General features: G+C 45.7%; 1 protein-coding gene and 1 pseudogene across 1 annotated transcript in view; both read left to right on the top strand.

Moving 5' to 3' along the window:
- FIP1L1 (factor interacting with PAPOLA and CPSF1) overlaps positions 1–23,120 on the top strand; it is a 520,306-nt gene extending 497,186 nt beyond the window's left edge. Inside the window, exons 16-17 of the mRNA XM_085642102.1 lie at positions 1,357–1,506; positions 22,767–23,120. Of these exons, the coding sequence (XP_085498228.1) occupies positions 1,357–1,506; positions 22,767–22,914 (298 nt within the window). The 3' untranslated portion in view covers positions 22,915–23,120. The remainder of the gene's footprint in view (positions 1–1,356; positions 1,507–22,766) is intronic.
- Positions 23,121–26,118: 2,998 nt separating this feature from the next.
- On the top strand, positions 26,119–27,576 carry LOC146862796 (phosphoinositide 3-kinase regulatory subunit 4 pseudogene; annotated as a pseudogene).
- Positions 27,577–27,862: the final 286 nt, after the last annotated feature.

The following is a 27,862-nucleotide window of genomic DNA, read 5'->3' as shown; positions in this document are numbered from 1 at the left end:
TGTCAAAGGCATTCGTCTCTGAAAACAGAACCATGTCACCAGGTTCTATGCTAGTTTGCCAGATAGTTTCAGACCCATCAGAACACAGCAGCAGCTGAGCTAAAAATCATGAGCCTATATCAGCTATTATGTATCAATTGCACTTGTTACGAGTGAAAGCGAAATCACTTTTATGATTCTGGGTCTTATTTTTAAATGTGTTCATAGTATGGTGCTTGCATACCTTGCATTAAGTATTTACGAGGGAGCACTTTGAGATCCTTGGGCTCCCATCAGTTAACCTTCCTTACTTGGAATTCTATGAGAAGGTAGGACAATCCATTTGTGCTTATATTGCATGTTCTGCATAGTCGGTGCAATTCTCACCCGCCTTGTCACAGCCTCAATCTGCTATTATTTATTAGATCTCTGAGAACCTGTTTGTTTCCTTAACTAGGTTGTCTTCTAAAATTGAGACCAATAGTTGCCTCAAATTAAAAGTGCTTACGTTCCTGCTGAAGCACTCCATAAACTTTGAAAAAAAAGAAAATCTGAATATCTTGCTGGTTCTTCTTCCCGACTGCTGATGCAAGTACCCACTTCTCCCTCAGTTGCCAACTCTGACGCCTACTCCTTTAATGGCACGTATATGGACTCTGTTTCTCCAGCATGCTTCAACTAACAGGCACTCCCATTCAGTGACCCTCTTCGATCCCTGTCCATCCTCTGTGAACACCAGCTCTCTGGAGTCACCTGATGACCACTTCCTTCCTGGCCATGTAATGTACTTAGCCGCTTACTATCAGTCACGCTCTGAAGCTACTACTGCTACCTGTGTATTCTCTGCAGAGGCTGGCTACTCGTAATCAACTCTCACTTCCACCCTTTCCCATGAAAGTTCTCAAAAGAAGTGAACTCAGCTCAGCCACATTGGAGGGAGGAGAAGCAAATGAGTGAACTTCTCTGTTTCATTTAATGTGAACGCAAGATAGCTTTCTAAAACCAGCTTAGATTGCAGCCTTGAAGATATAGAGTTAGAAGTATTGAACTTTAACATATTTACTACATGATATTGCTGATTTATTGACTCTAGACCAGAACTTCCAGACAAGGTACTAGATCAAGAATAAGGGTTAAGCATATTTTAGATTGCGGGCACGCGGGGCTGCTTCTGCACAGTATGAGTGTATTCTCAATTAATGTAAAGTTTGATAAGCGAGACTTGGGCTACTATACTGAAGTTCACTGGAACATATTTGTCATTAACATTTGAAAAGATGTTTGCTAATCAGATCATGCAAACGTAACTCTTTTCACAAACTTAACTCTTACTTGTCACCAGACTGCTATAGCCAAATGATTTTCTTTCTGTTATAGTGATGAAGAACGTTATCGATACAGAGAATATGCTGAAAGAGGCTACGAACGTCACAAAGAACGCGTAAACAGCAGAGAAAAAGAAGAACGACACCGAGAACGAAGGCACCGAGAAAAAGAAGAGCCGACTAGGCACAAGTCATCTCGAAGGTATATTTTACAAGAGCATCATCTGAGCTGAAGATGTGCAAAAACATGTCCGCATTTGCAGATGCAATGTAACCCCGTAGGCATGCTGATCGTAGATGCTTTCAGTACATCCCATCAGTGATGAACCCCTTTACCATTTTTTGTGTGCCTGTCATTTGTGAGGAGTGTTCAAGCTAGCTTATTTTGACCCCAAATAGATGTTTGGCTTTGTGTTTTAAAACCTACAGTATGTGTGCACATCATAAGGCATTTGACGGAGTGAAATAATAGATAAAGAATGAGATTTGAAGTCTTGGTCTCTGATCAATAAATGAATGAAAGGGATTTGTAAAGCTCATGACTACTCCGAGGAGCGTCCCGGTGATATCATCTCAGAGTGAGGTTAGCAGAAAGACGTGGTACTGTGTTGAAAATAGATGATTTTTTAGAATAGCACTCATTACAACGCGTACCAATACAACGCAAACCATTACAACGCCGGTATTAGTATGCGTTGTCAATTACGAGATACCATTACAACGCAAACTTTTACCCAGACTATGCCTTTACCATGCATGCCATTACAACACAAAAACATGCGTGGTAACGGTATAGTCGTGGTCAAAGTTTCTACAGTAAGTGACAGTCCTCTCACTACATTTACACTACCCAGCACGACCCCCCTACACTACCCTAAACCCGAAAAAAAAACAACCCTACACATATACCTAAACACTACCCTAAACCCTAAAACACAACCCCAAGCACGACCTCTACACTACACAAACGCCACAACTCTACCCTCAACCCTAAAACACTACCCCAGCACGACCCCCTACATTGCACAAACACCACTACACTACCCTAAAACACTACCCGCAGCACGACCCCCCAACACCAGTCCTGTCCCTACACTCAAACAGTACCCAGCACGACTCCCCTACACTACCCTACACAAACACAACACTACTCTAAACCCTATAACACTACCCCCAGCACGACCCCCTACACAAACACCACGACACTACCCTAAACCCTAAAACACTACCCTGCACTACACAAACACCACAACACTACCCTAAACTCTAAAACACTACCCCCAGCACGACCCCTACACTACACAAATACCACTACACTACCCTAAACCACTACCCCCAGCACGACCCCCTACACTACACAAACACCACTACACTACCCCAACCCTAAAACACTACCCCCAGCACGACACCCCTAAACCCTAAAAAAGTAACCCCCACCCCATGCCCAATCCCCCTTACCTCTCTCTCCTCGTGGTTCCTCTCTCCTCCTGGTTCCTGCTTCACTTTCGTCTCAGAGGGGCGGTGCACGTCATTATGAGGAAACGGAACAGCCTCTGTTTTCTTACAACGACGTGGATTGTCTCCATGTTTTTTAGAACGCATGGTCATTTACTATACATACCTTTACAACAAAATACGTTGTAAAGGTATGCGTGGTAAATGACCATGCGTTGTAAAAAAAATGTGTAGTAATGACTTTGCGATGTACAACACATGCATGGTAATGCATCCGTTGTAATGGTATCGCGAAGTAAAAAACTCGTTGAAATGGCTGTTTATCGATTTTTCTTTTTAGAGCTTTACAAAAAGATGGCTCATGTAAAATAGACAAGCGAGAAAAGGGAAGCCAGTTCAGTTTGCCACCAACCAAAACCATGAAAGACCGACCACCAAGTCTAGGACACAGTTAAATATTTGCTGAAACACAGGAGCAATAACTTCACTAGCCCGTCTCAGAATAGCTGGTGGATACGGATCTCTGGGTGACCTGGACTAACAATGCCAGAGGGCCTAAAGAGTTTGTTCCAAAGAGAGAGGCCCAAATTTAGTCAGATTGCAAACAATAGCATTGGATGGCTGGACCACTCCTCCACTGCACACGGTGGATATGTCTGCAAGATGCACGGACAGAGTGGCATGGATTTATTTAATCCTTTCCTCAAAGAATACTGAAAGCTTATCACATTAGTCTGAGGCGGCAAGAATAGTCGGACTGCAGACTTTGGGGTTCAAGAAAGAGATTGCAGTTTTGAAAAATTCTCTGGTAGAGTTGTTAGCTGACTCAATTTGTACTGCAAAGAATGCACTCAAAGTGGTTTTTAATTGCCTTGTGATAGTGCTTTAATGCAAGATTCTTGATCCTTTGTTATAACCCGCCCAGCAAAGTTGCTCCAGTTTTTACACCCCTTATTTAAAGACGTATGTTCTGGGAGAGCCATGGAGTCAAATGGACCTTTTTTTTTGCCAATAGAACTTGGTTGGCTGCTAAACTATTGGTGGCCCCAATTATCAAAAATTATATTGCTTCCAGATCTAGGTCCAAATTCCCTATCTTTTGAGTCGGAGAAGCAGCACGCTCCGAAGACTTGATTTTATTTCTTTCGCGATGTTCAAAAATGCACCTACTGCTTGATTTAAAGGTTGCGTAGTTACTGCCCCAACTGAAATGGATCAAAATGGTTTGACCATGTGGTTTATGTGTGAGTGGTAAATTGGAAAAGATTAGGTCCAGCCTACCAAGGATGCAGACTTATTTTCTACAATTAAGAAGAAGCTATAGATTGGAACTCTTTAATAAGGAAGCAAGGCTGCTCTGAAGTTTATTTAATGCTATACAAGTTTGAAAACCCATTATTGGTATTGCAGATGTGTCTGGGGGTTACAATGCAGCACTACCTTTATTCGTCTTCACTGGTAGCTTCTTTTAACCTTGTTCCACATTGCTTATCTTTACCCACTGAAGAACAAAGAAAATCCTGACACTGCTCAAACAGCATCTGCAAGGACTTCCAAGGTTGATGTCCTAACAACCAATGGAAATAAAAGTTTAAACAGTTTACCTCTTTAAGGATCAGGGAGTCTTAGAGGAATGTCCTTGTATGACATTTCTCTGACTTCGCTGGTTTAGAGGGTACATCAAATGATTAAGAATAGGTCCAGGAGCTGCGAGGTCTGGTGAGACTCCAGCTTGTCATTATAACAAAAGGTTGTCCAACCTCAGCCTACAGTCTCAAATAGAATGACCTCCTTTCCAGGAAGAGAATCTTACTTATCTCTGCTAAATTTGAGCACCTATTTCCTGAAGACTGTGCTTGTGCCAAAATTACACCTTTCATTAGTGAATCAGGAGTCAGCAAGTCTTCAATCCAGAGCTCAGTCCAGTGATAAGTGGGCACGATTCAGATTTAGGACCTTGTCAAAGAATATATATCTGTTCGCTTGCTCAGTGGGTCACATTGCAAGAATCTCCAGGCATACAGATCAATATTATGACGCTACATCAACCTACCCTTCTGTTTGGCATTAACGGAATATGCTGAGTGAATCTTCCTACAGGATTAACAAGATTGCCAAATGACATCTGATTGACTTGTTCTATTCATGCGATCTCTTGGTATTTCATTCTGGTTCTGCCCCAATGGATGCACAAGTTCTTTAAATCAGTAACAAGGAAGCTAAAAGCTCCCCTCTCAAAATTAAAGCTACAACTAGATACACTAGGTAGCTTCTGAGTTTGTGCGTTTCCGAACCATACACTTTCCATTGTGACTGTGTGATTTTAAGGAGTCATCCCAGCTTTCTCATGAGTTTCAGCTGTATGAGATCTTTATCCCAACATTTATTTATTAGCCTATGGGTCTCCTTGGCTGAGGCAACACATTGAGGTGTGGTGGCTACCATTGCCAGATGGATCACTTGCTGCATTCCACACTGTCGGGCTCTTCATGTGGCAGGCCCTCTATCAGGAGCTAAAAACCTCTCCACCAGACATGTAGAGAAATAAGCAAGTTTGTATGCTCATGAAACTTCATGGAGAAAAACACAGTGAAACCTGTTCACCCTTCACTAAGCTGTTTGATGCTTCCCTCTCCTCTCTGTGAGACAGGGAGTAGAAGTAAATTTAAGTTACGATGATACTTACTCCTTGAACCTGAGAGAGTCACAGTTTGTCCTCCCGCCATCCCTCAGGCAGATACACACCCCACCCTTACAATCTGCTCATCATACCCACAAACGTGTTGTGTGATGGAAAATTTTAGCCTCAGATAAAAAATCCTGAGGTGCCAGATTGGATCTGACAGATTTTTCAGCACACCCCTGTGCACCATTTAAGTGGTGTTGTGTGGTTCCATGTTGTCTCCGCTCTTGCCCAGAAGTGGCAACTGGAGGTGCCACGAAGAGCGCTGACATCTGTTCCTTACTTTCTGCGCATTCGTTCATTTACTTTGAGCTAGCTTCATTTTCTTGTCAGTTGACTAGCTTTTTATCCTTAAAAGTTTTTACCACTGAGGAAATATATCTCCTCTTGAAGGGACTGTTGCAAACAAATGTCTGTGACCGATCCCCATAGCCAAGCTGTACATTGCCTTGAATTGAAGTAAGTCATATAAGAGATACTCTTGCTCAGAGTCAAGGGTCTGGGCCCATTACTGCTCTCTGAGCTAGTCTTGTGACAGGTTGTTGTCGCATTCTAAGTATTTGGATACGTTAGTCCATAACGACACACAAGAAGTCCTAGCAGGTATTGTCCTAACCTTGCCCCTCTCCGTCTGAGAAGTTGCAGCGATGTCAGGGTACCTGCATTTAATTCCGATGTACCCTCAATTTCTGGGTCCATCTGCACCACCTCAACAGATTGAGGCATTTAAGAAGGCTGCGTTCCGCATCTTTCCTTTGCCACCCTACCGGTTTCCTCTGGCACGTCTTCCGGCTCATTTATCCACAGAAGCCTCCAGTCCGATTACTGCTGGCGGATCTGCCATTTGCTCACTCTGTGTCTCTCTAAGCCTGCTTGTTTCAGCTCTGACACCAAATCCAACTCTACATCTAGCATCAAGATCATAAGGCCAGTTCCTGCGGCCCGATGTCTGAACTTACGCCACCGACCATGTAGGAAGGTGTAGATCCTATAGTTCTGTATGACTCAGACCCAAATCCGTCTAAGCCTCTATTTAAGCGGCATTCAAGTTCAGTTTCTATTCCACCGGCCCCCATACATTCTGACTCTGATAAGACAGCACCTTTGTCTAAGAGCCGTCCACTATTGCTACACAGCTATTTGAATCTGACTCTGACCAGAGCCAACCAACATTTGGTGTTGGTGGGGGCAAATTCTTCCCACAATATAATTTTTGTGTGGAGCTTGTAGTGGGTTCGACACCCTCACCTTTTGGTCCTTCAACCGAAGAATCTGCTTTATTCACCATGGTGATTAGACAGAAGTGTTGCAACACAGACAATCCTCATCTGAACCTCTACTGCTGTTCAATGAGGCCATGACTAACACCCTCATCTGCACTTCAATTAAAACCTGCTTTTGCCCACCCGTAAACACATGTGGCATGTCGTTCCAGATCCATCTGCGTGACCCTGGCTTAACACTCAGTAATTTCAAATAACCCCCGGAGATTGAGTAGAAAAGAACTGAAGCATTTAGGAAGAGGTTTTCTTCCTCTAGCCTTGTCCTTGTGTCATTCATTACCAGCTGTTTGTGTGTAAGGTACTCCCATGCATTATGGGACTTGGTTGCTGAGATCTTACCAGCAGTCTTACGGAAGGTCTGTGGCAATTTGGCCAGGATGAGGCCAAGTATGTCGTTCAGTCAGGCCTGGACATAACAAACTGCCTACTCAGTACTAGCGTGGATCTTCTGTGCCAAGCGCCTGAGTTCTGCAGGCTTCTCTTGTGATGTTTAGATGTCACTCATGGCTATGCCTTTGATGGTTCTCGTCTCTTTGGTGAGAAGGTGGACTCTGTCCTCAAGCACTTTAAAGACATAGAGCTACTGTGTACACCCTTGGTCTTTTAACAATCTCAAATCAGTATACCCAACTATTTTGCCCCTTTCGAGGCATGGCTGAGGGTTTTGCCTTCGAACAACTTCAAAGACCACTGCACCAATTACAGGAACCTCACCCACTTAAGGGTTGTGGATCTGTCAGACTGATTCATGGCCACCAGGGGCAGTAAACTTCCCAGCACCTCCGGCAACAGCCTCCAAGCCTCTTGGCGGCTCACAACCACCCATGGAAGGCAGGACCACTCATTTTCTCCACATGTGGCAATACATAACGTCAGACGGTTAGGTCCTGCAGATAGTCCAATGAGGCTGCAACATGTCATTTATTTCTTTTTCACCACCTCTTCCGTCTAGATTACAGTGACTTTTGGAGGACCATTTGTCCACTTTACTTCGGGGAAATTCAGGTTCGTTTGGGAAAAATAGCCTTTGAGCGAACCTTGCTCTCAGAGATCAGAACCGAGTAGTCTTCCTGTTATTTTGTAGTGCTTGAAAAGTTTGTTGTCCTTCGCCCTATGTTAGATCTTTAACCCCTCAGTGTGTTCCTGCAGAAGGATAAATTCAAGATGTTCATGCTGGCACATGTTCTGTCCGCCCTGGATCTAGGGAATTGGATGGTGGCGTTCGACCTGCAGGATGTCTGTTTCCATTTCCCCATCCTGCAGGTCTGCAGGCACTGCTTGCAATTCAAGGAGGGCCACACACATTTTCAGTTTTCCATGCTCCCTTTCAGCCTAACTAGTGCTCCTCAGATGTTCACAGAGATATTAATGGTGGTTGCAACATAGCTTTGGAGGTTGGGGTAACAGACTTTCCCCTACCTCGACAACTGGCTGTTGAAGGCGGGTCTGCCACAGTCAGTTGTGGGCCATCTCCAGACAGCGGTACATTTCTTTACATTGCTGGCGTTCATAATAAATGTGCTGAAGTCACACCTGACTCCTTCACAAAGGCTCACTTTCACCTGAGCCATTCTGGATATGGTCCATTTTCCACCCTGCTGTCTGGAACAACACATCCAGGAGATTTAGGCTATCATCCCAATGTTTCTGCCTCACTCCTTGGTATCATTGAGGATGACTGAAGATGCATGGCTTACTGGCTTCCTGCTCATGAAGTATGCCAGGTGGCAATTGCAGGTACTGCATTGGGATCTGAAATCTTAGTGGGCTCAGCACCAAGGGAACCTGTCAGACCTCATCCTGGTTTCGGAGGAGACTGAAAAAGGTCTGCAGTCCTAACTGCTCGACTGCAATTGAATCAGTGGCAGACCCCTCTCCCTACTCTACCCAAAGCTGATGGTAGTGACAGACACATCTACTGTGCTGTGGAGGTCATTTGGGGGTGGTATAGATCAGAGGACTCTGGTCTCCAGCAAAGACCCACTTTCATATCAACCTGCTGGAGTTTTGGTCCATTTGCTTGGCTATGAAAGCCTTCCTGCTGTCCATCAAGGGGAAGCTGGTTCAGTTCCTCATGGACAGCACCACTGCCTTGTGGTATTGTAATAGGCAGCAGTGAGGTCCTGGGATCCGTGCTATCATATCCTGTGTCTCTGGACATTGCTCAATCGTTTGGTCATCTACCGAATTGTACACCATGTGGCAGGATATTTAAACACATGGGTGAACTATCTCAGGTTGAGATGCTTATCGATCAGGTATGGCAGTTACACCTGGAGGTGGAGCAGGATGTCTTACAACAATGTGGAGAGCGCTGGCTCGACCTCTTCGCCACTGACAACAGTGCGTAATGTCGATACTTTTATACGACTGGGTACCCAACGAGCCTCCTCAGAGACTTATTTCACCTAGAGTGGAGCATGCGACTCCTAATCTTCTTTGCCTCCTCGCTGCTGCCTCTCCTGCCCTGACTTCTGAAGAAAATGAAGAACGACTGGGACCAAGTTATCTTAGTTGCCCGGGATTGAGCCAGGAGAGTGTGGTACCATGGTGCATCTGAGCATGAGCATCTGTCCTCCAACCAGTCTGCTATTTCAGAAGGATCTTCCATCGCAGCTGCAGGGCAGGATGTTGCACTTGGGTGTGTACACTCTACACCTCCATGCATGGAGATTGGGCAGTGGCAGTTGACTGCATTCGATCTGCCTCCCAAAGTTATGGATATCATTTTGGCGACCAGGCGTCTTTCTACAAAATCTGTTTATGCTGGACACTCAGACACATTTTTGGCTTGGTGTGGCATCTGTAACCCAAGGCAAGCTAAACTGCTGGATGTATTACTGTTAGTTCTGTCTTTTATCTGGCAAAAATATGTAGTGAGCACTGTTAAACGTTATTTGTCCGCCCTTTTGACCATTTTGTGTTTACCAGGCTAACCGCTCTTGTTCAAACACCGAATTGTGAAGTGTTTTTTCAAAGCTTTGGTCCACATATTTCCCCACAAGCATTTTGTCATGCCACTGTAGGATCTTAATTTGGTCCTTACTTTGCTTTTGTGTATTCCCTTTTGAGTGGTTGCACATTTGTTCTCTGCATCTCTTGACGCTGAAGGTGGACTTTCTCATCACAATAACCTCAGCTCTTTGTGTGTTTGAGCTTCAAGTTCTCTCAGTTCAGCCAGCTTGCATCACCTTCTTTCCAGACAAACTGCTACTGTGTTCTAGAGTGCCTTTTCTCCTATAAATCTATTACTGTCGGGCAATGCCTCACTCTTCTGATGTACTTTGCCCTCTGCTTACTTATCGATAGAAGAGGAGAGAATGCATTACGACAAAATAGTCCGGTTTTATATTGATTGTACCATCAGTGGGCAGTTAGTTCTTTGTGGGGTTCTATGGGGCAAAGAAAGACAAAGCAGTGCATAAGTACTCCAGCCAGATTGATAGTCCTTTACATTAAGATCTGCAAAGGGATGGCCAAGAAGCACCCTTCAGAAGTATTGAAGGCTCTTTCCATCAGGGTCAAGGTTGCTACCACTGCCTTAGCATGTAGCGTGCTCACCCTCAATATTTTTTAGGCTGCAAATAGGCACTAGGGCACACATTCACTAAGCACTATAGCCTTGACAGCCAGGTCAGACAGGAAGGGTATTGTGGTAGTTACGTCCTGCAGGAGATTTTTGTCTCAGTCAGTGCTCTGGGGAAGCAATCCTTTGCTGTCTATTCTAAAGGTGAGGTATCTGCGGTTAGAAGTATCCATCACAATATCGTTACTTGCTGGTAGATGCTCTAACCACAGTTTCCTCACCGCCCTCCCAACTCCCCATTCTGTGGAATGGAGTCTTTACCATCTAAAAAGTTCCCAAAGTAGAGATCTGAATAGTTGCCTGAAAAATTAGTTTTTGGGCTCTGTGTCCGAGGGCTCAGACAATATCCAAAAAGAAACTGACGTCGGTGCACTTGGGCGGAGCCTATTTGTGGCTCCAGTTGTCATTGCTTGGGTGGAGCAGAGCCTCACGGTACCACTTACTGGAGAACAGGTGCTATGCTAATTAAAATCTCAAAGGTATCCAATCAGACACCAGGGGATATACTAATTGTGAGGAATACGTCCTGCCAAATGAAAGCTAGTACCCTGAGGATGATGAGAGTGCGCGGATTAGGAGTATCTGATAGAGACTTCTAGCCGCAGATTCCTTACCTTAGCATCATCCCCAGGCTGGATCTGAAATTATTTTGCGAGCAGTACCCTGGCATGCTGGTAGGTGACGTAGTTCGGCTCCGCATTGCATCAGTATTGTACGTGCTGGAAGTGACGTGCACGGTGCCTATATAGACACCACTCCAGTGCATTGATGTCAGTTTTTTTCTTTCCGTGCCAGTCATCACAGATCTGGAGAAGAGCTACCCTATATTCATTTTTGGTTAAACTTTTTTGTACCTGAGTTTTTTCCTCCTGGTGTGGCAGGATATCAAGGAAGGCAGGCTTCAAGCCCTGCGGTGCCTGTCATCGATCGATGTCAGTGACAGACCCGCACCTTGTATTCCTCCGGTGACTGGAGAGCAACCATGACCCGAAGGCCTGAGCAGATTGCCATGCTGTAAACCCGAAGGCCTTCAGGGAGCTATCCCTCAAGATCCTGGCGGTTCAACATACGACACTGCAACAATCGAGTTCCCAGTCCAGAGGAAGGTCCCGGGAGCGGTTGAGGAGTCCGAAATCATCGTCACACTCAGTCATTGTGTCATTCGGGTAAGCAACCACAAGAAAAAGAAGAGTTTGAAGAGATCTTTGACTCCTCTAGGTCCATCGGTCGATGAGCCGATGGAGCGTCTGCATTCGAGGCCTGGCTGTGTGGTTGTGACATCGCCTGAGCTGGCTCTGCATACGCCCAAGTTTCTGGGAGCGGCTGCAACTACCACCCAGCTAAAATAATTCTGAGTCTATGCACCTCGTATTTGGACGGCCTGTTCCCTTTGGTGCAACTTCGGCCCAGTGCGTTCAGGAAAGGCCCTTATTGTATCAACGCCAGTGGCTCAGTGCCTGTCCGGCCCGAGAAATCCACAGATGGAGCTGGATAGGCACCGGTCCTGAGGCTGCCGCTCCCGGCTGCGCCATCCCCATTTATATCCCCCGACTCAGAGCCAAAGGGGTGTCGCCCGACTGGCACCAACTGGAGGCATGCCTTTCAGGCCAGAGTCTGAGTCCTATTCTTATGGGCTAGGGCGAAGACTTGGGGAAAAAATAGGAGGGGTCGCTGGACCCTGAAGAATACCTGGCTTATGTCACTTTGGACTGGTGTGAGGACTGGTGAAGTCAGTGGACTGAACACTTCTCCAGGTACTGGCATGCTTTCTCCCCCTAGCATGGCTACAGAGGAGGGAGCGTCATTTGTAATGCTGGTGAGGAGAGTGGTTGAGGTCCTAGACCTCCGCTTTCCCTCAGTGGCAGGCAAGACAAATGTCTTGACAGAAGTGCTCCAGCCAAGAGTGTCCACATAAGAACCGCTTCTCCTTTTAATGAGGCTCTTACTGACATCCTGCATGAGACTTGGTCCAAGCCCAGTGGCTCCTGTGAAAAGGACGTTTGCCTGCCGCTGCCACCCCACACCTGGTGTCCCAAACTTCCTCAAACAGCACCCCACACTGGAGAGCTTGGTGGTCTAAAGCTTCACCACCCCCATAACTCCTGGCGTATTTCCAACTGCATCACCGGATCGGTAATCCAAGAGGCTGGACAACTTTGGCAAGAAGATGTTTTTTTCCACCAGTCTGGCACTGCAGTCTGTGAACTCTGCGTGCATTTTGGGCTACTATTCCCATGCTCTGTGGGACACTGATGCCCTGGTGCTGATGAAGGTCCTGGAGGATGCCCAGGCTGTACTCTCCCATTCTGCTGAAGACTGGAGGGATGCAGCGAAGTTCATGATTAGATGTGGACTTGACATGACCAACTTACTGGGCAGAGTCGTTTAATCGATGGTAGCTTTACGACTTGAAAGAATCTCTCATACACGTGCCCTTTTAGGGCTCCCGTCTCTTCGGAGACTAGACAAATTCAGTGCTGGCGCGCTTTAAGGACAGCAGGGCTACGGCCAGGTCCTTGCTGCCCCCTATCTGTCTTTCACCTCTTTTGAGACCACAGAAGGGGCTTCCAGACATGTCTGTATTGCCCAGCCACTGCAGTGCGCAAGCTTCACAGCCTCTGTGTGGCCAAGGAAGCGGTATCTACCTGGCCTCGTAGGTCTGGCAGTCCACCCCAGCAGCCGCAGTCCTCAAACCTTCCTAATCTGCCCTTTTACCATCATGGACACCCAGGGGGCAGCAGGATTCGCCATCACCTGCCCCACCCGCGGTCCATAACATCAGACAGGGGGGTTTTGCAGATCGTTTGAAGGGGCTTCTCCCTCCCTTCATGCCACCTACTTACGACAGGCTGACAAAGGACTACTTAGGGAGGTTGGAGTTCTCCAGTATTGGGGTGTCTTTCATAGATTCACATGCTTGAATATTCCCCGTCGTCGAAGTGGGAGTCCCACGGTACATAATAAAGCAATGTAGTAATAACATACGCCTATTAGGCATAAAAGAAAGAAAAAACCATAGAGTTTTCATAGATAGACAACTTGTCACTTCTATAACATATCACTGTCGTTATGTTCTAGGCCAAATCCAGCCAATCAGGCGTCCGCACCCTCTAGAACCCTCTCCCCAGAGACTCAGGCTCTCAGATTTTCTACCGCACGTCGTGTGAAGGGAGTCTCCCTGAGCTTGCTCAGTTTTTTCTTCTCATACTTCACAGAAGATTGAGTTTATGATGTCTACAACCAAGAAGTCCCTCTTCAGACCTTGTGGGAGCTGTGGTAAACTGAGACTTCATTCTGAAGATCCTCACAAAAAATGCATTTATTGTTTATACCCTGAACATCAGGTAAAAGACTGTAAAATTTGCAGAACCTTCTCACAAAAAACTTTGAAGGATAGAGAAGGGCGTCTCCTTCTGTGGCTACAGAAGTTAAAAACTTCAGAAAATCCTGTTTCTGATGTGGAGAGTGTATCTTCCATTCAAACTGCTCCCTCTTTGAAAAGGTCCTGTGACTCTCAAAAGGTTTCTCCTAGACCTAAGGTGATGAAGAAACATCATGGAGAAAAGATTTCTACACAACCTTCTACTTCAAGAGGGGTGATTTCCCCCCCCCCCAGGAGTCTCTGTTTCATTGACGCCCCTGAGATCGGATTCTCAGGCGTCTAAGATTCCATCTGCGCAGTTTTTACCTCAGAAACTGCCTCTCTCGTCGACGAGCTCATCAACGCTTCCTCCGTCGACGAGAGCTGCCGTCGTCGCATCTACTTCGACGACCTCGGCATCTATGTCTATGAAGCCAACCATGATCATGTCGTCGGCGTCTTCACCGTCGACGCTGGTGTCAGTTAAGGTGAGACCCATTTCATCGACGCTACCCTTAACTTCGTCGTCGACGACTATCAAACAGAAGAAGAAGCAAACGTCGTCGACGCGTGCTTCGTCGTCGAGGAGTGGTTCGTCGTCGACGGTAGCTCTGTCGTCGACGGTAGCTCTGTCGTCGACGGTAGCTCTGTCGTCGACGGTAGCTCTGTCGTCGGCGATGACCTCGTCGTCGACGGTGGCTTCGTCGTCGACGGTGGCTTCGTCGTCGACAGCAGTTCAACGTCGAATTTCAGTGCCAGCAACAACGGCGACGACTCCAACTCTGGATTTGCTACCATTAGAGACTTCCAACTCTCTGCTTCAACGACGGCATTCGTCTCTGGATACCCTGATGCCACTTAAAACACCTGTACAGCCTCCTGAAGTGCTGTTTTCATCTGACAATAAAGACTACGAGGATGATAGATTTCGGGCTGCTCGCAGTCCTTCAGAACTTCGAATTAAATGTCAGGACTCGGATGATGATGAGGAAGACTTGCAACAAGATGATTTCTCATCTTATGACACACATCCAGTTCAGGAACCTCATATGGCACACTGGCCTTTAAGTCTGATTTCCAATTTACAGTACATGCTGGATGATTATAATCGCCGTTTTCCGCGGTCTGGCCATACCACTCCAACGCCGCAGACACCTCAACAACCTGTTTTACATAGGGAAACAGTAGTCACACCTACATCAGTGACCAGAGAACAATGTCTTGGGGTTCCTCCAATCACACTGGAAGATATTGTCGAGGAATAAGATGATGACGCTGACAAGGAGGAAGGTGAGCTGGATGATGCTTCCCTCCTTTCTGACTGGGACAACTATCAGATTCAAACACCTTCTCCCGCTGATCCATCCCCTTTGGATTCTCCCCCAGTTGACATTGGTGGTTTTCATTTGCTCATGGAAAGAGCAGCGAAAGGATTTCACCTCCCTATGACAACCAGAGAGGAGGATTGTTTCTTATGACTTTAAGGACCAACCTCAAAAGCAGGTCCGCTGCATTCCAATCATTGATTTTATATGGCAAGAGGGCCTTAAATTGATGCAGACTCCTAATTCGATTCCAGCCATCCTTCCTAGGATAGACAAAAAATACAAGGCTCCTCCAAATTCTCCTGCCTGTTTGACTTCACAAACAAAGCCTGATTCTATTATTACTCAGGCAGCCCAACGCCGATCTAGGAACCCTTCATCTCCTTTGTCGGCACCTCCAGATCGCGAAGGTCGACGGCTGGATGGTATAGGGAAAACAATTTCCACTATGGCGGCAGCTACGGTTCGAGCGGCCAATTCTTTGGCGATCTTGGGCCGCTACGATCGCCAAATGTGGTCGGACATTTCATCTCTGATTAATCTCATTCCTGAATCATCCAGGCCAGAGGCTTTGAAAATTCTCCAAGAGGGAGAAAGAATTTATTCGGAGATTATAGACTGCGCCATTGATGTGTCCTCTTCTGGCTTCCGTCTTTTGGCTGGTGCTGCAGTCCTCAGGCGTCAGGGCTGGTTACTGGCCACGTCTTTTCGTCAAGAAGTGCAAACAAAGATCCTGGACATGCCTTACGACGGCGAGTCCCTTTTTGGCCAGCATATAGATGATGCCCTTCAAGCAATTAAGAAGGACACTGACACAGCTCGTGCTCTAGGATCTTTACAAATCAAAAAACAGCTTTTTCGAGGCGCAAGAGGTCGTGGTTCCTCTTCTTCCTTTCGTGGTAATTCCAACCAATACAGGCAAGGACAAAACCGCTATTCCTCACAAAATCAGCAATCTTATTGGCAGCAAAATTCTTCCAACTACAGACAATACAGAGGCAAATCTTCTTACAGAGGAAAGGATTCCTCAAAGAAACAATGACTCTCACTACCCTCAGTCACGGACTCCTCCAAAACTTGAAGGTCGAATCTCCCGCTTCTTCTCCAAATGGTCGCAAATAACCACAGATCAATGGGTTCTCGATATTGTGCGCAGGGGACACGCTTTGGAATTTATAAAGATTCCTCCAAATACTCCACCAAGCGGTCCTCCTCCTGCACATTTGAAAGAGCTACTGAAGCAGCTAAACATTTTATTGAGAAAGGGCGCGATCGAAGTGGTGCCAAAACTACAGAAGGGCAGGGGGTTCTACTCAAGGTTCTTCCTTATATAGAAGAAGTCGGGAGAATGGCGTCCCATTTTGGATTTGCGAGCCCTGAACAAATACATAAAGACACAAACTTTCCGTATGTTGTCCCTACAAGAAGTCCTTCCTTTTCTCTCTCAAGGAGAATTCATGACAACACTATATCTACAAGACGCTTATTTTCATCTTCCCATATTGCCAAGACACAGAAAATTCCTCAGATTCAGGGTGGCCGGATGAGATTTTCAATTCAAGGTCCTGCCATTCGGCCTTCGTTCTGCTCCCCGAGTGTTCACAAAAGTCCTTGCACCGGTGGCAGCTTACCTTCGCCTTCAGGGAGTTCAAATCTTTCCCTACTTAGACGACTGCCTTCTAAAGGCGAAGTCTTTCGAACTAGCGTCCAAACAAACTCTGTTTTGCAGATCTCTTTTCCAATTTCTGGGCCTCACACTGAACTTGGAAAAATCTCAGTTGCACCCAGCTCAAAACAGATTGATCTTGGGAGCCATTCTGGATACCACTCTAGGAAAAGCTTTTGTGTCGCACGAACGACGACAACGTCTTCGCGATCTAGCGGCCTCTATCCATCTAAAAGAGTTTGTTTCTGTCCGACAGTTGAAATCTTTCCTAGGGATGTTGTCGTCCTGCATTCCTCTAGTCCCTCTCTGCCGCCTGAAGATGAGACCTGTCCAAGAAGAACTGGACAAGCAATGGGCTCAGGTCTCGGGCACTTTCAACGACTTAGTCAGAGTCACCCATCGCTTAAAAAGAGCTCTTTTGTGGTGGACTCACGAAGATCATGTCTCCGCGGGGCGTCCTTTTCTAGCAGACACTCCACAATTTACCCTCACCACCGACGCATCTCTCGAGGGTTGGGGCGCCCACTTGCAGGGCCTAACTGTGAAGGGCAAGTGGTCTATTCATCAAAAGACGAGACACATCAACCTGTTAGAATTACTGCTCATCTTTCTGGCTTTAAAAGCTTTCAGAACCATCATTCACGGAAGCACGGTATTGATCCGGACGGACAACACAACGTGCATGCACTATATCAACAAGCAAGGAGGCACAAGGTCCGTTCTGTTGTCCCTTCAGGCTCAAAAGATTTGGTATTGGGCGATTCAACATCACATTGCCCTCACAGCAGTACATGTTCCGTGAGCGTCCAACATTCTGGCGGATTCCCTAAGCAGATCCTCCACGACCAATCACAAATGGGAATTGCACCAACCCATTCTGGATCAAATATTCCAGCTATGGGGTCCCCCAAATCTGGATCTTTTTGCAACCTATCTGATCCAGAAATGCCAGTTCTACGCAAGTTGGCTTCCCCAACCAAAGTAATGCGGGAATGCCTTTTTGATTAACTGGTCCACAATTTATGCTTACGCCTTTCCGCCGATACCTCTAGTCCCCAAGGTTCTACGGAAAATGAGGAAAGAACCCTGTCGGCTCATCCTAATAGCCCCCCGATGGCCTCGACAAATATGGTTCACGGAACTGCTGCTACTGTCTCAGTGCGAACCAATCATGCTTCGTCCTCTTCCGAATCTTTTGACCATGGAACACGGTCAAATTTGTCATCCCGATCCTGCGTCCCTACACTTAGCGGCTTGGAACCTGAGTACTTTGAATTTGTGAATTTGGACATCCCTTTGGAGTGCAGAGAAGTCTTAGCAAAGGCTAGAGCTCCTTCTACTGTAAAAACTTATAAACTCAAATGGAAACGATTTTGTTCATGGTGCAGTGATGCCAAAATTCATCCTATACATTCCAAGCCAGAGCAACTTTTACCTTTCTTTTTGCACCTAGCAAAATCGGGTCTTTCATATGCTACCCTTAAGGTCTTTTTAGCGGCAATCTCACGGTTCCGTCAAGATGGCTCTAGCTCCCTTTACTCGTCAAGAGTAATGCAACAATTCTTCAAAGGACTTTTTCGGATGTTTCCTCCGATACGTCGGCCTCCTCCTCCTTGGCATTTAAACATTGTATTGGCGCAGCTCATGAAATCGCCATTCGAGCCAATCCATAAGGTCAGCCTCAAACATGTCACGTGGAAGACTTCTCTTCTCCTAGCTCTTACATCCTCACGCCGGGTCAGTGACTTGCAAGCATTTACCATTAACCCACCTTTTCTTCAATTTACTAATGACTCTGTCCTGCTTCGCACCAATCCGGCCTATATCCCTCAAGTGCCATCTGATTTCCACCTCAATCAGCCGGTTGTTTTAAAAACATTTTTTCCTAATCCTCAAACTTTTGCAGAAAAGTCACTTCATTCTTTGGATGTCAAGAGATGTCTCAAATTTTATCTTCAGAGAACTGCTGCCATTCGTAAAAATGACCAACTCTTTGTCGCCTACGGACGCATGCGACAAGGTCATCCTGTCACCAAACAATCTATAGCACGTTGGATATCCTCTGCTATTACCTTTTGCCATCAACAGCAGGAAAACCTCTCGCTGCTGCCGTGAAAGCGCACTCCACAAGGAAGGTTTCTTCTTCTACTGCACTTTTTGCTGGAGTCCCTCTTCAATCCATCTGTAGATCGGCGACATGGTCCAGCAGACACACCTTTACGAGACACTACTGTCTGGATGCTGCAGACAACACGGACACAGCCGTGGGACAAGCAGTCCTTCGTAATCTTTTTAAATAAGGTGAGCCTCTGATGCTTCCCTCCTCCTGCATACAAGGTACTTTTATTTATTTATGTATAAAATGTGTATATATATATATATATATATTATCTACTGGCGGTCGCCAGTAGATAGTTATAGTTAGGACCGTGTTTCCATAGGAAATCCGCAACATTCTATTTGGAATAACTTTGGCGCCGGTCGACGAATCCTCGCGAAAGTTTCAAAACTAATGGGGCGCTACGTTCTGCTCCTACCCTGAAAGTCTCGGGGGGATTCGTCAAGCGGGGGCTGAGAAAAAAGGGGGGTCCCAAAACGCGTTTTCCCCATGCATTTTCCCATAGGACCTTTAGTCCAAGCTACAGCCCGAACGGCTGAACAGAATTACTTGAAATTTGGCAGAGAGGTAGTCCTCAGGTCAAGGATGTGCCTTTTGTAGGTCTGCAGTAAATCTGTTCAGTAGGTCCTGAGAAAATAGCATTTAAATCAATATATATATCTGTAAGCGCGCTCCGTGCGCTTACCGTGCGCTTACCGTACGCGTACGGTGCCGTGCGCGAGCTCAATTCTGATTGGTGGTTACATGACTGTAAACATTCGAATCGGTCGAAATCAGGAAGTGTAGGCCGCCATTTTCTGTCTCTCGCACTGAGAAACAAAGGTGGGGAACGTGAAAAGGGGGCAACGAAGAGAGTTGCAGACCCCCTAGTGTTTGTCAGGGGGTCCAAGAAGGACCCAAAAGTACGAAAAATACATTTAATAATTTTAAAAAAAAATCGCGGAGTGCGCGTACGGTAAGCTTACCGTACGCGCACGGCAAAAAAAATAAAAAAAAAAAATAAAGAAGTAACAATCACATTTATTAAATAAATTAAAGGACCCACAAGGGAAAAAACCCCAAATGTTACTGTGTAAAAAAAAAAGGGAGGCGCGCACGGCATGGACTGCGCAACGTGGGCGCTCGGTGCGCGAAGCGCACCGTGTGCGCAGGGTGTGCGCACAGTGAAAAACCAGAATAAAAAATAAGTACATAACTTGGCATTTAAAAAAAACGTACAAATTCACTGAAAAAACCATAGGTTTCACACACGTTATAGTTAGGAATTATCATTTACAAAACCTTGCAAATTCACTTAAAAAACCATAGGTTTCACACATGTTATAGTTAGCTGTACATTTCACTCGTAAAAAACCAATGAAATTCCACGTTATAGTTAGATCAGGTAACTATAACTTGCGCGACCGCAATCCACAATGTGTAATTTCAGATGTCATCATTGATGTCATGAGTGATGTCACTGACCATGTCATGAGTGATGTAATATGTGACGTCATGAGCAGTTTATTGTGGGCGCGCAAGTTATAGTTACCTGATCTAACTATAACGTGGAATTTCATTGGTTTTTTACGAGTGAAATGTACAGCTAACTATAACATGTGTGAAACCTATGGTTTTTTAAGTGAATTTGCAAGGTTTTGTAAATGATAATTCCTAACTATAACGTGTGTGAAACCTATGTTTTTTTCAGTGAATATATATATATATATATATATATATATATATATATATATATATGGCTTTTATATGCATATAGTCTTCTGCACTGTATATGCTATTGTTTTGATTCTTATGTACCTTGTATTATTCTGCTATCACTGCTCACTACTCTTATTCAAGCATGTGAATCTATGAAAGACACCCCAATACTGGAGAAGAACAAAAGTTACTTAGCTGTAAACTGTGGTTCTCCAGTATTGGTGTCTTTCATAGATTCACATGCGACCCACCCGCCTCCCCTCAGAGGCTCTATTGTTTATTTGACTTTATGTCACTCTTGTGCTACGAAAATCTGAGAGCCTGAGTCTCTGGTGAGAGGGTTCTAGAGGGTGCGGACGCCTGATTGGCTGGATTTGGCCTAGAAAATAACGACAGGGATATGTTATAGAAGTGACAAGTTGTCTATCTATGAAAACTCTATGGTTTTTTCTTTCTTTTATGCCTAATAGGCTTATGTTATTACTACATTGCTTTATTATGTACCGTGGGACTCCCACTTCGACGACGGGGAATATTCAAGCATGTGAATCTATGAAAGACACCAATACTGGAGAACCACAGTTTACAGGTAAGTAACTTTTGTTCATCTTCGTCCTATCCTCAACCTGTGCTCTCTGTTTCTTCCTCAAGAAGGAGAGGTTCAAGATTCACACTCTTGCTCAGGTTCTGACTACCCAGGAGATTGGATGGTTACGTTGGACTTGCAGGATGGATACTTTCAAATCCCCGTCCAGGTTTTACCTGCGGTTCACAGTGGGCCACAAGCACTTCCAGTTTGTTGTGCTTCCCTTTGGCCTCAGTAGCACCCCTCAGGTGTTCACTAAGGTGATGGTGGTGGTTGCAGCTCATCTGCGGGGATCAGGGGTGCCAGTCTTTCCCTATATCGACGACTGGCTGTTGAAGGCGGGCTCACCCCAGGCTGTCGTCTCCTACCTCAGACTACGGCAGGCCTCCTGCTTCCCTGGAATTTACTAGCAGCATGACAAAGTCTCACCTGATTCCCTCTCAGACCCTCCCTTTCATCAGAGCTGTTCTGGACACGGTGCAGTTTCGGGTACAGACTGGTGAGTCTAAGATATTCAGGCTATGATACCAAGGTTTCAGTCTCTGTCCTGGATTTAGATGACACTAACTCTGAGGCTGCTGGGTTTCGTGGCCTCCTGCATCCTGCTTGTGACACATGCCGTCTGGTATATGCAGGCTCTGCAGTGGGACCTGAAGATCCAGTGGTAGCAGCACCAGGGGGATCTCTCTCACATGGTCCAGATATTAGAGAGAACTACAGACGACCTGCAGTGGTGGCTTACAAACCATGATTAGGTGAGCAGCAAACCATTCTCCTTTCCCCTACCAGATTTGACAGTTGTGATTGATGCGTCACTCCTGGGATGGGGCGGTCATCTGGGAGAGGCGGAGATCAGAGGACATTGGTCTCTGGTGGAATTCGGATTCCATAACAACCTGTTGGAGCTCCGAACGATCCAATTCGCATTGAAAGTCTTTCTACCTTTCATCAAGGGAACTCTAGTGCAAGTGTTCACGGGCAACAACACCGCCATGTAGTTCTGCAACAGAAACGGGTGGGCCCTTTGTCAAGATGCCCTGTTTCTCTGAACATGGCTGGAACAGCAGGGTATTTCACTGGTGGTCCAACACCTAGCGGGCTCACTGAATTCCTGGGCGGACAAACTCAGTCCCTGAATTAAAGAACATTTGTAGAGCGCGCAGTTACTCAGAGTGTCCTGAGACTCTATCTAACTGCAAATTCCTTACTGACCCACCCATCCTCCCCTCTCTGCAAACCGATTTCTAGGGACCAGGCTGTTAACCTTTCAGGGCTCTAGTTCTTCCACACCAGTGGTCGGGGTTCTTTGTGGCTCCGCGTTCCTTTGGTGGAAAAGAGACTGACGTTCCACGAGCTACGGTAGCGCCTATAAAGGCACCGCACATGTCATTTCTGGCACAGATGACGCTGTTGACGCCACAAGGAGCCGAACTATGCCACCTACTGGCACGCAGGGGTACTACTCACGGAAAAAATTCTGATCTAGTCAGACTCTTTCGGAATCTCTACCAGATAAAGCATTACCGAAGGTGAGTAACTTGTTCAACTGAGTCACCATTAGGGAGCCTCCATCCTTTGGTGTTATGTATACACCTTCAGGGTAATAATGGGAGGCAGCAGACTACTGTACATGATAAGTCTATCAATAATTATGTTTTCTTCCAGTTGCTTACACTACATTATATTTTTTTGTTCCAAAGTACCAGCAGGCGTCGACATGACAGTGAAGAAGGGGACGGCCACAGGCGGCATAAACACAAAAAGTCTAAAAGAAGCAAAGAAGGCAAAGAAGCAGGTGGCGAGCCTCTTACTGAACACGATAACAATGATGGTGCGGCTGGGGATTAGCCAGCGAGATTTTAACTTACTGCATATACTACTGGACAGTTATGGAAAAAATAAAATTTCTGTCCGATGTTGCAGGGATGGATGATAAATTTCATTTTTTTCTGGTATTAAAGTGACTCTTAAAATCTGTTCTGTTAGCATGTAAACATAACGTTAATTTGTTTTCAGTTTATTTTGCAAATAAAAAGTGATTTTTTCATGTTCTATTTTCGGCTGATTGTTTGAATTTATATTGCATTGTATCATAATAAATTGTATATATGTTCTCATTCCTCTTGCACCCAATCAACCTTAATAGAAATTCACTCACATTCCGCATGCACTTGCGACCAGTGGGATCGAACCCTGCTTATCTCATACATGAATCTCCTGATTCCTGGATATACAAAACTGCACTCTGACAATGGACGCAATGACCAGAACTCAATGGAAAGGTGTCCATGACAGGGAAATAGAGGTTACGGAATGGGATACAATTGTGCGAGACCCCAGGTCCCTAGAAACTCTTGATTCTGCTACATTCAGCTTGCTTATGTTCACAACACATTCCTGACGCCACATAGGCTTTATGTAATTGCAGGGACAGGTGATAAGGCTTGTTCTCGGTGATTACTGATTGATGCAGACTTAACACACATAGTCTGGACCTGACTGACTATAGAAGAATATTGGTGGAAGGTGACAACCGATCTTGAGCATAAAACTCGTAGAACTCACTTCTATGTTGTATGGACATGCATAATAGGTGTGTACCCTCGCCAAAGACACTGACAAGTGACTCTAAGTTCATAGACATTGCAGTAGTAATAGCAAAGCGTGCCATTGCAATGCCCTGCATTTGGCAGAGGACCATCCACATAGCATTGGAAGGCTGAGGTGGAGAAATGGGCGATAGCAGAGAGGGCGGCTATGAAGGTTGAGGAGCAGGAAGGAATGCGTAGGTGCCCAGTGATCGATAGATTGACTGGATTGCTGACAGCATTCTGTGGACGTGGTGAAGACTACGACCCTGTAGAACCCATTATTGAGTAAGAAGCAAAGGTAGTGTTATGACTTTCCTTCAGTGATGGGGGTCAATGATGTGAGGGCACACCTATAATTAGTTATAATCTATATTGAATGAGAGTAGGAATAATACTGATAATGGACAACACAATGGTCAGCGGCTGGGTGCATGCAAAGTTTAATCTGCTATTTTTAATTAAACGGTTTATGTTTATGTACTGAATCCTACTTATAATGTGTGGGCTTAAGTTGTACTGTGGACCTGGTGTGGAATGAGCACCACAATACAATGTACTCTATTATTTGGAATGTGGAAATTCTGAGTGCAATCAGCTATGCTAAATTAAAAAGCATTCATTGACATGTAATGGTATAGTTGATTATTCAAGTTGTACAACTCTTGATAAAAACAAGTCTAAAGAAAATCTGTTAAAAAAAGGATTTTCACTCCATTTGAAGACCCAAAGCCTTTGGCAAGGGATTTTTGTTCATACAAAGTCAGTCTGTTAATAGCAGCAGAATTTCCTCATACGTCAGTTCTGGATACTTCTAACTGCACAGTTCTCACCTTTTGAATGTTCCCCAGGTGCGCGACTGGATCTGGCAAATTTCCAGAAGTACCCTTGTACGCCAGTAAGTGGCATTGTGTGTGTACCGACCGACGAAGTTCCTCTCCGAAAGTGACACGCAGAGATGCACATAAGCACCACCAAAGCACATCAACCACTCTTGCTTTATTTATGCTCCATCAGACGCAGATCCAGAGCTAACCCTCGTCTCATCACAAAACTACTTACTCAAACAATTTCAATGTTTATGCAAAATGTTACCTCTTAAACCACAGGGTTCAAAACTTGCAGGCACTGTTGTATCAGATTTGTCTTCAATGCTTGGGGTCGGAGCACAACTCCAAGTCCTGTAGCCCTCCAGCATCTGTTGCAGGGAGATGTGTGGGAAGCACATCAGTTGACGTGGAAGTTTTCTCCTTCACTTCAGGTTTCCCCATACCATTAATTCCTTGGATACGAGTAAGGTTTGCCAGGACCGGGCCCAAACTGTTATCTGCCCTTACTAGCGAAGAAGGGTGTGGTACACAAACCTCCTGCACCTTTCCCTGTGTACTTCTTTCAGAGTGAACCTTCTCTCCTAATTAGGGGGCTAGGTCCTGAACTCCAGTCTCCAAGGATTCATGCATGGAGATTAAATGGAGCCATCTGAGTTCCTTTTAGCTTTCGCCCGTGGTGATCTACGTGATCCTATCAGTTTGTCATCCCTCTTCTAAGTCAGGCATAAGTTAATAGCTGGGTGCACAAGCAGACGCATGAATTCCTTAAAATTGACCTTGGCTAACATTCTTCCGTTTGTGTTGCCCATCGCCCAGCAAGGTTGTGTGGTTGGCATGGTCAAGGGGTATTTTGTGACCTTGCCTACCTTTTTATGTCTCCCAGACCAACCCACGGTCACCTGAATTTTTTGTTAAGGGTTTGACAAATTTTTCCACCAGGCCTATTTGACGTGTCTCAATGGGACCTAGCTTTGGTGTTGACTCTCGACTGGGACCTCGAGCGACGCGGAGCCGACTACCGGGCCTCCAACAGCTTTCGGGACCGTTCCCGCAAAGACTTCAGATTCATGGCCCGGCAGTCGGAGCACGACATCAGGTCGTGGTCGCGCTCCAGGCACCGGAGGCACATGAGGTGGGGGTCCGTAACCAACATCAGGTGTTTACAGGCCTCTCACTGCTTAACCCGGTCCCTCGATGGAACATCCCTCGTACACCAGGAGTTTAAAGACTCAAAAAAGAACTTGACAAAAGTTGAGAAAAAATGTAGTTTAATACTGATTGCAGGGGTAGCTCTCTCCGGATCTACGCAACGCTGGCGCGGAACAAGAAAGAACTGACAGCGCGCAGGGGGGGTGGCGTCTAAGTAGACACAGTGGTGTTATTCTGTCAACCATAACGCCAAGGACAGATGCGGAGTCGACCGACGTGCAGGGGTACTGCTAAAGAAAAATCTCCGGATCGAGTATGACGCTTGGGGGTAATTCTAAGGTGAGGAATCTATAACTAACATATGTCTCTTACAGATGCATCATTACTGAAGGTGAGTATCTTATTCATTAGACATTAAGCTGAATTCACGGGCGGCCCTATGTAGGTATTTCATATTTACTACTTAATACAGGCTTGCTGCCACCATGGGGAACCAGTTGGCTGGGATTGCACCTTCTCACATCCTCTCTGTTGACAACTACTCCTCTGATATACATGACTTTGAGTATGACAAAAGTCTTGGGAGTACTTGCTTTTTCAAAGTAGCACGCGCCAAGCATAGAGAAGGTCTTGTGAAAGTGTTTGCAATCCAGGACCCATCTTTACCACCATCCAGATACAAGCAAGAGGTTGAAGAGATAAAAATAAGACTGTGCTCGGCCCAGAACTGCCTTCCATTCCAGAAGAGCGCCTTGTCTGAAAAAGCTGCGATGCTGTTTTGGCACTATGTGAGAGACAATCTTTGTGACCGAATCAGCACCCGACCCTTCCTTAACAACATTGAAAAGAGGTGGCTGGCATTCCAAATATTGACAGCTGTGGATCAAGCCCGCAAATCCGGTGTTCGTCATGGAGATATCAAGACTGAAAATGTGATGATGACAAGTTGGAACTGGGTTCTTTTAACTGATTTTACCAGTTTTAAACCAACCTATCTCTCTGAAGATAATCCAGCAGACTTTAATTATTTCTTTGACACATCCCGACCATGGACCTGCTATATTGCCCCTGAGCATTTTGTAGAGGGTAGTATGTTTGCCACTGACCTTGAGTCTCTGAAAGATGCGTCAACCCCTGGTTGACTTGGTGAACAACAGTCAACGAAGTAGGGGAGATTTGAAACGTGCAATGGACATCTCTGCAGGTTGTGTCACAGCAGAGCTGTTTACAGAAGGAGTCCCTTTATTTGACCTGTCCCAGCTCTTGGCATACAGAGAAGGGGATTTTTCTTCTGAACAGGTGCTAAACAAAATTGAAGACCATAGCATCAGAAATCTGGTTACACAAATGATCCAGCGTGAGCCAGAGAAGCGAATGGATGTTGAAGATTACCTGAAACAGCAGAGGGGAAATGCCTTCCCACAGATCTTCTACACCTTCCTGCAGCCATATATGGCTCAGTTTGCCAAGGAAACCTTACTGATTGCAGATGAACGAATCCTCGTCATTCGTAAGGACTTGGACAACATCATCCACAACCTCTGTGGTGGTGATCAGTCTGAGAAATCTGAGGGCGAGACTAAGGAAAATGGGCTGCTCATTCATCGTGCTTGCAGACACTTAAGGGCTGTGATTCCAAGCTCGCTGCACTGGAACTTGTTCTCCATTTGGCACCACGGTTGAGTGTTGATGTTTTATTAGATCGCATCACACCCTATCTGTTACATTTTAGTAATGACACCGAGCCCCCGGTGAGGGCAGAAGCAGTGAGGACGCTTACAAAAGTTCTAGCCCTGGTGACGGAGGTCCCACGCAATGATTTCAACATCTACCCAGAATACATTTTGCCTGGTATTGCACATTTGGCACAGGATGAGGTTACCATTGTCCGTCTGGCATATGCTGGGCATTTGTCAGTAAAATTTGGATGTCTTTCTGCATGATTCGTCAAATGATTTGAAACATTGGAAGAGTAGCGCATTTTGTCAGGCTCCGAAATATCTCTTCGTCCACTTGCCTTTGCAACTGATTGTTTTATTTTTTTTAAAACAATTTTTATTAGTTAGTTGTACACCTTATGTCAACACCAACAATATTCTCACAGACACAATTGTAACAGTGGAATGTATGAGACAGCACCCTTGATCGTATTGTTACCCCGTTAGATCTATCATACCCACCCACCACAGTGTTCTTCTTTGGGCCCTCGCCACACCCGGAGGTCAGTGT

Source organism: Triturus cristatus, chromosome 2_2 (genome assembly GCF_964204655.1).
Source record: "Triturus cristatus chromosome 2_2, aTriCri1.1, whole genome shotgun sequence".
Lineage (NCBI taxonomy): Eukaryota > Metazoa > Chordata > Amphibia > Caudata > Salamandridae > Triturus > Triturus cristatus.
This window is presented reverse-complemented; position numbering and strand designations above follow the sequence as displayed.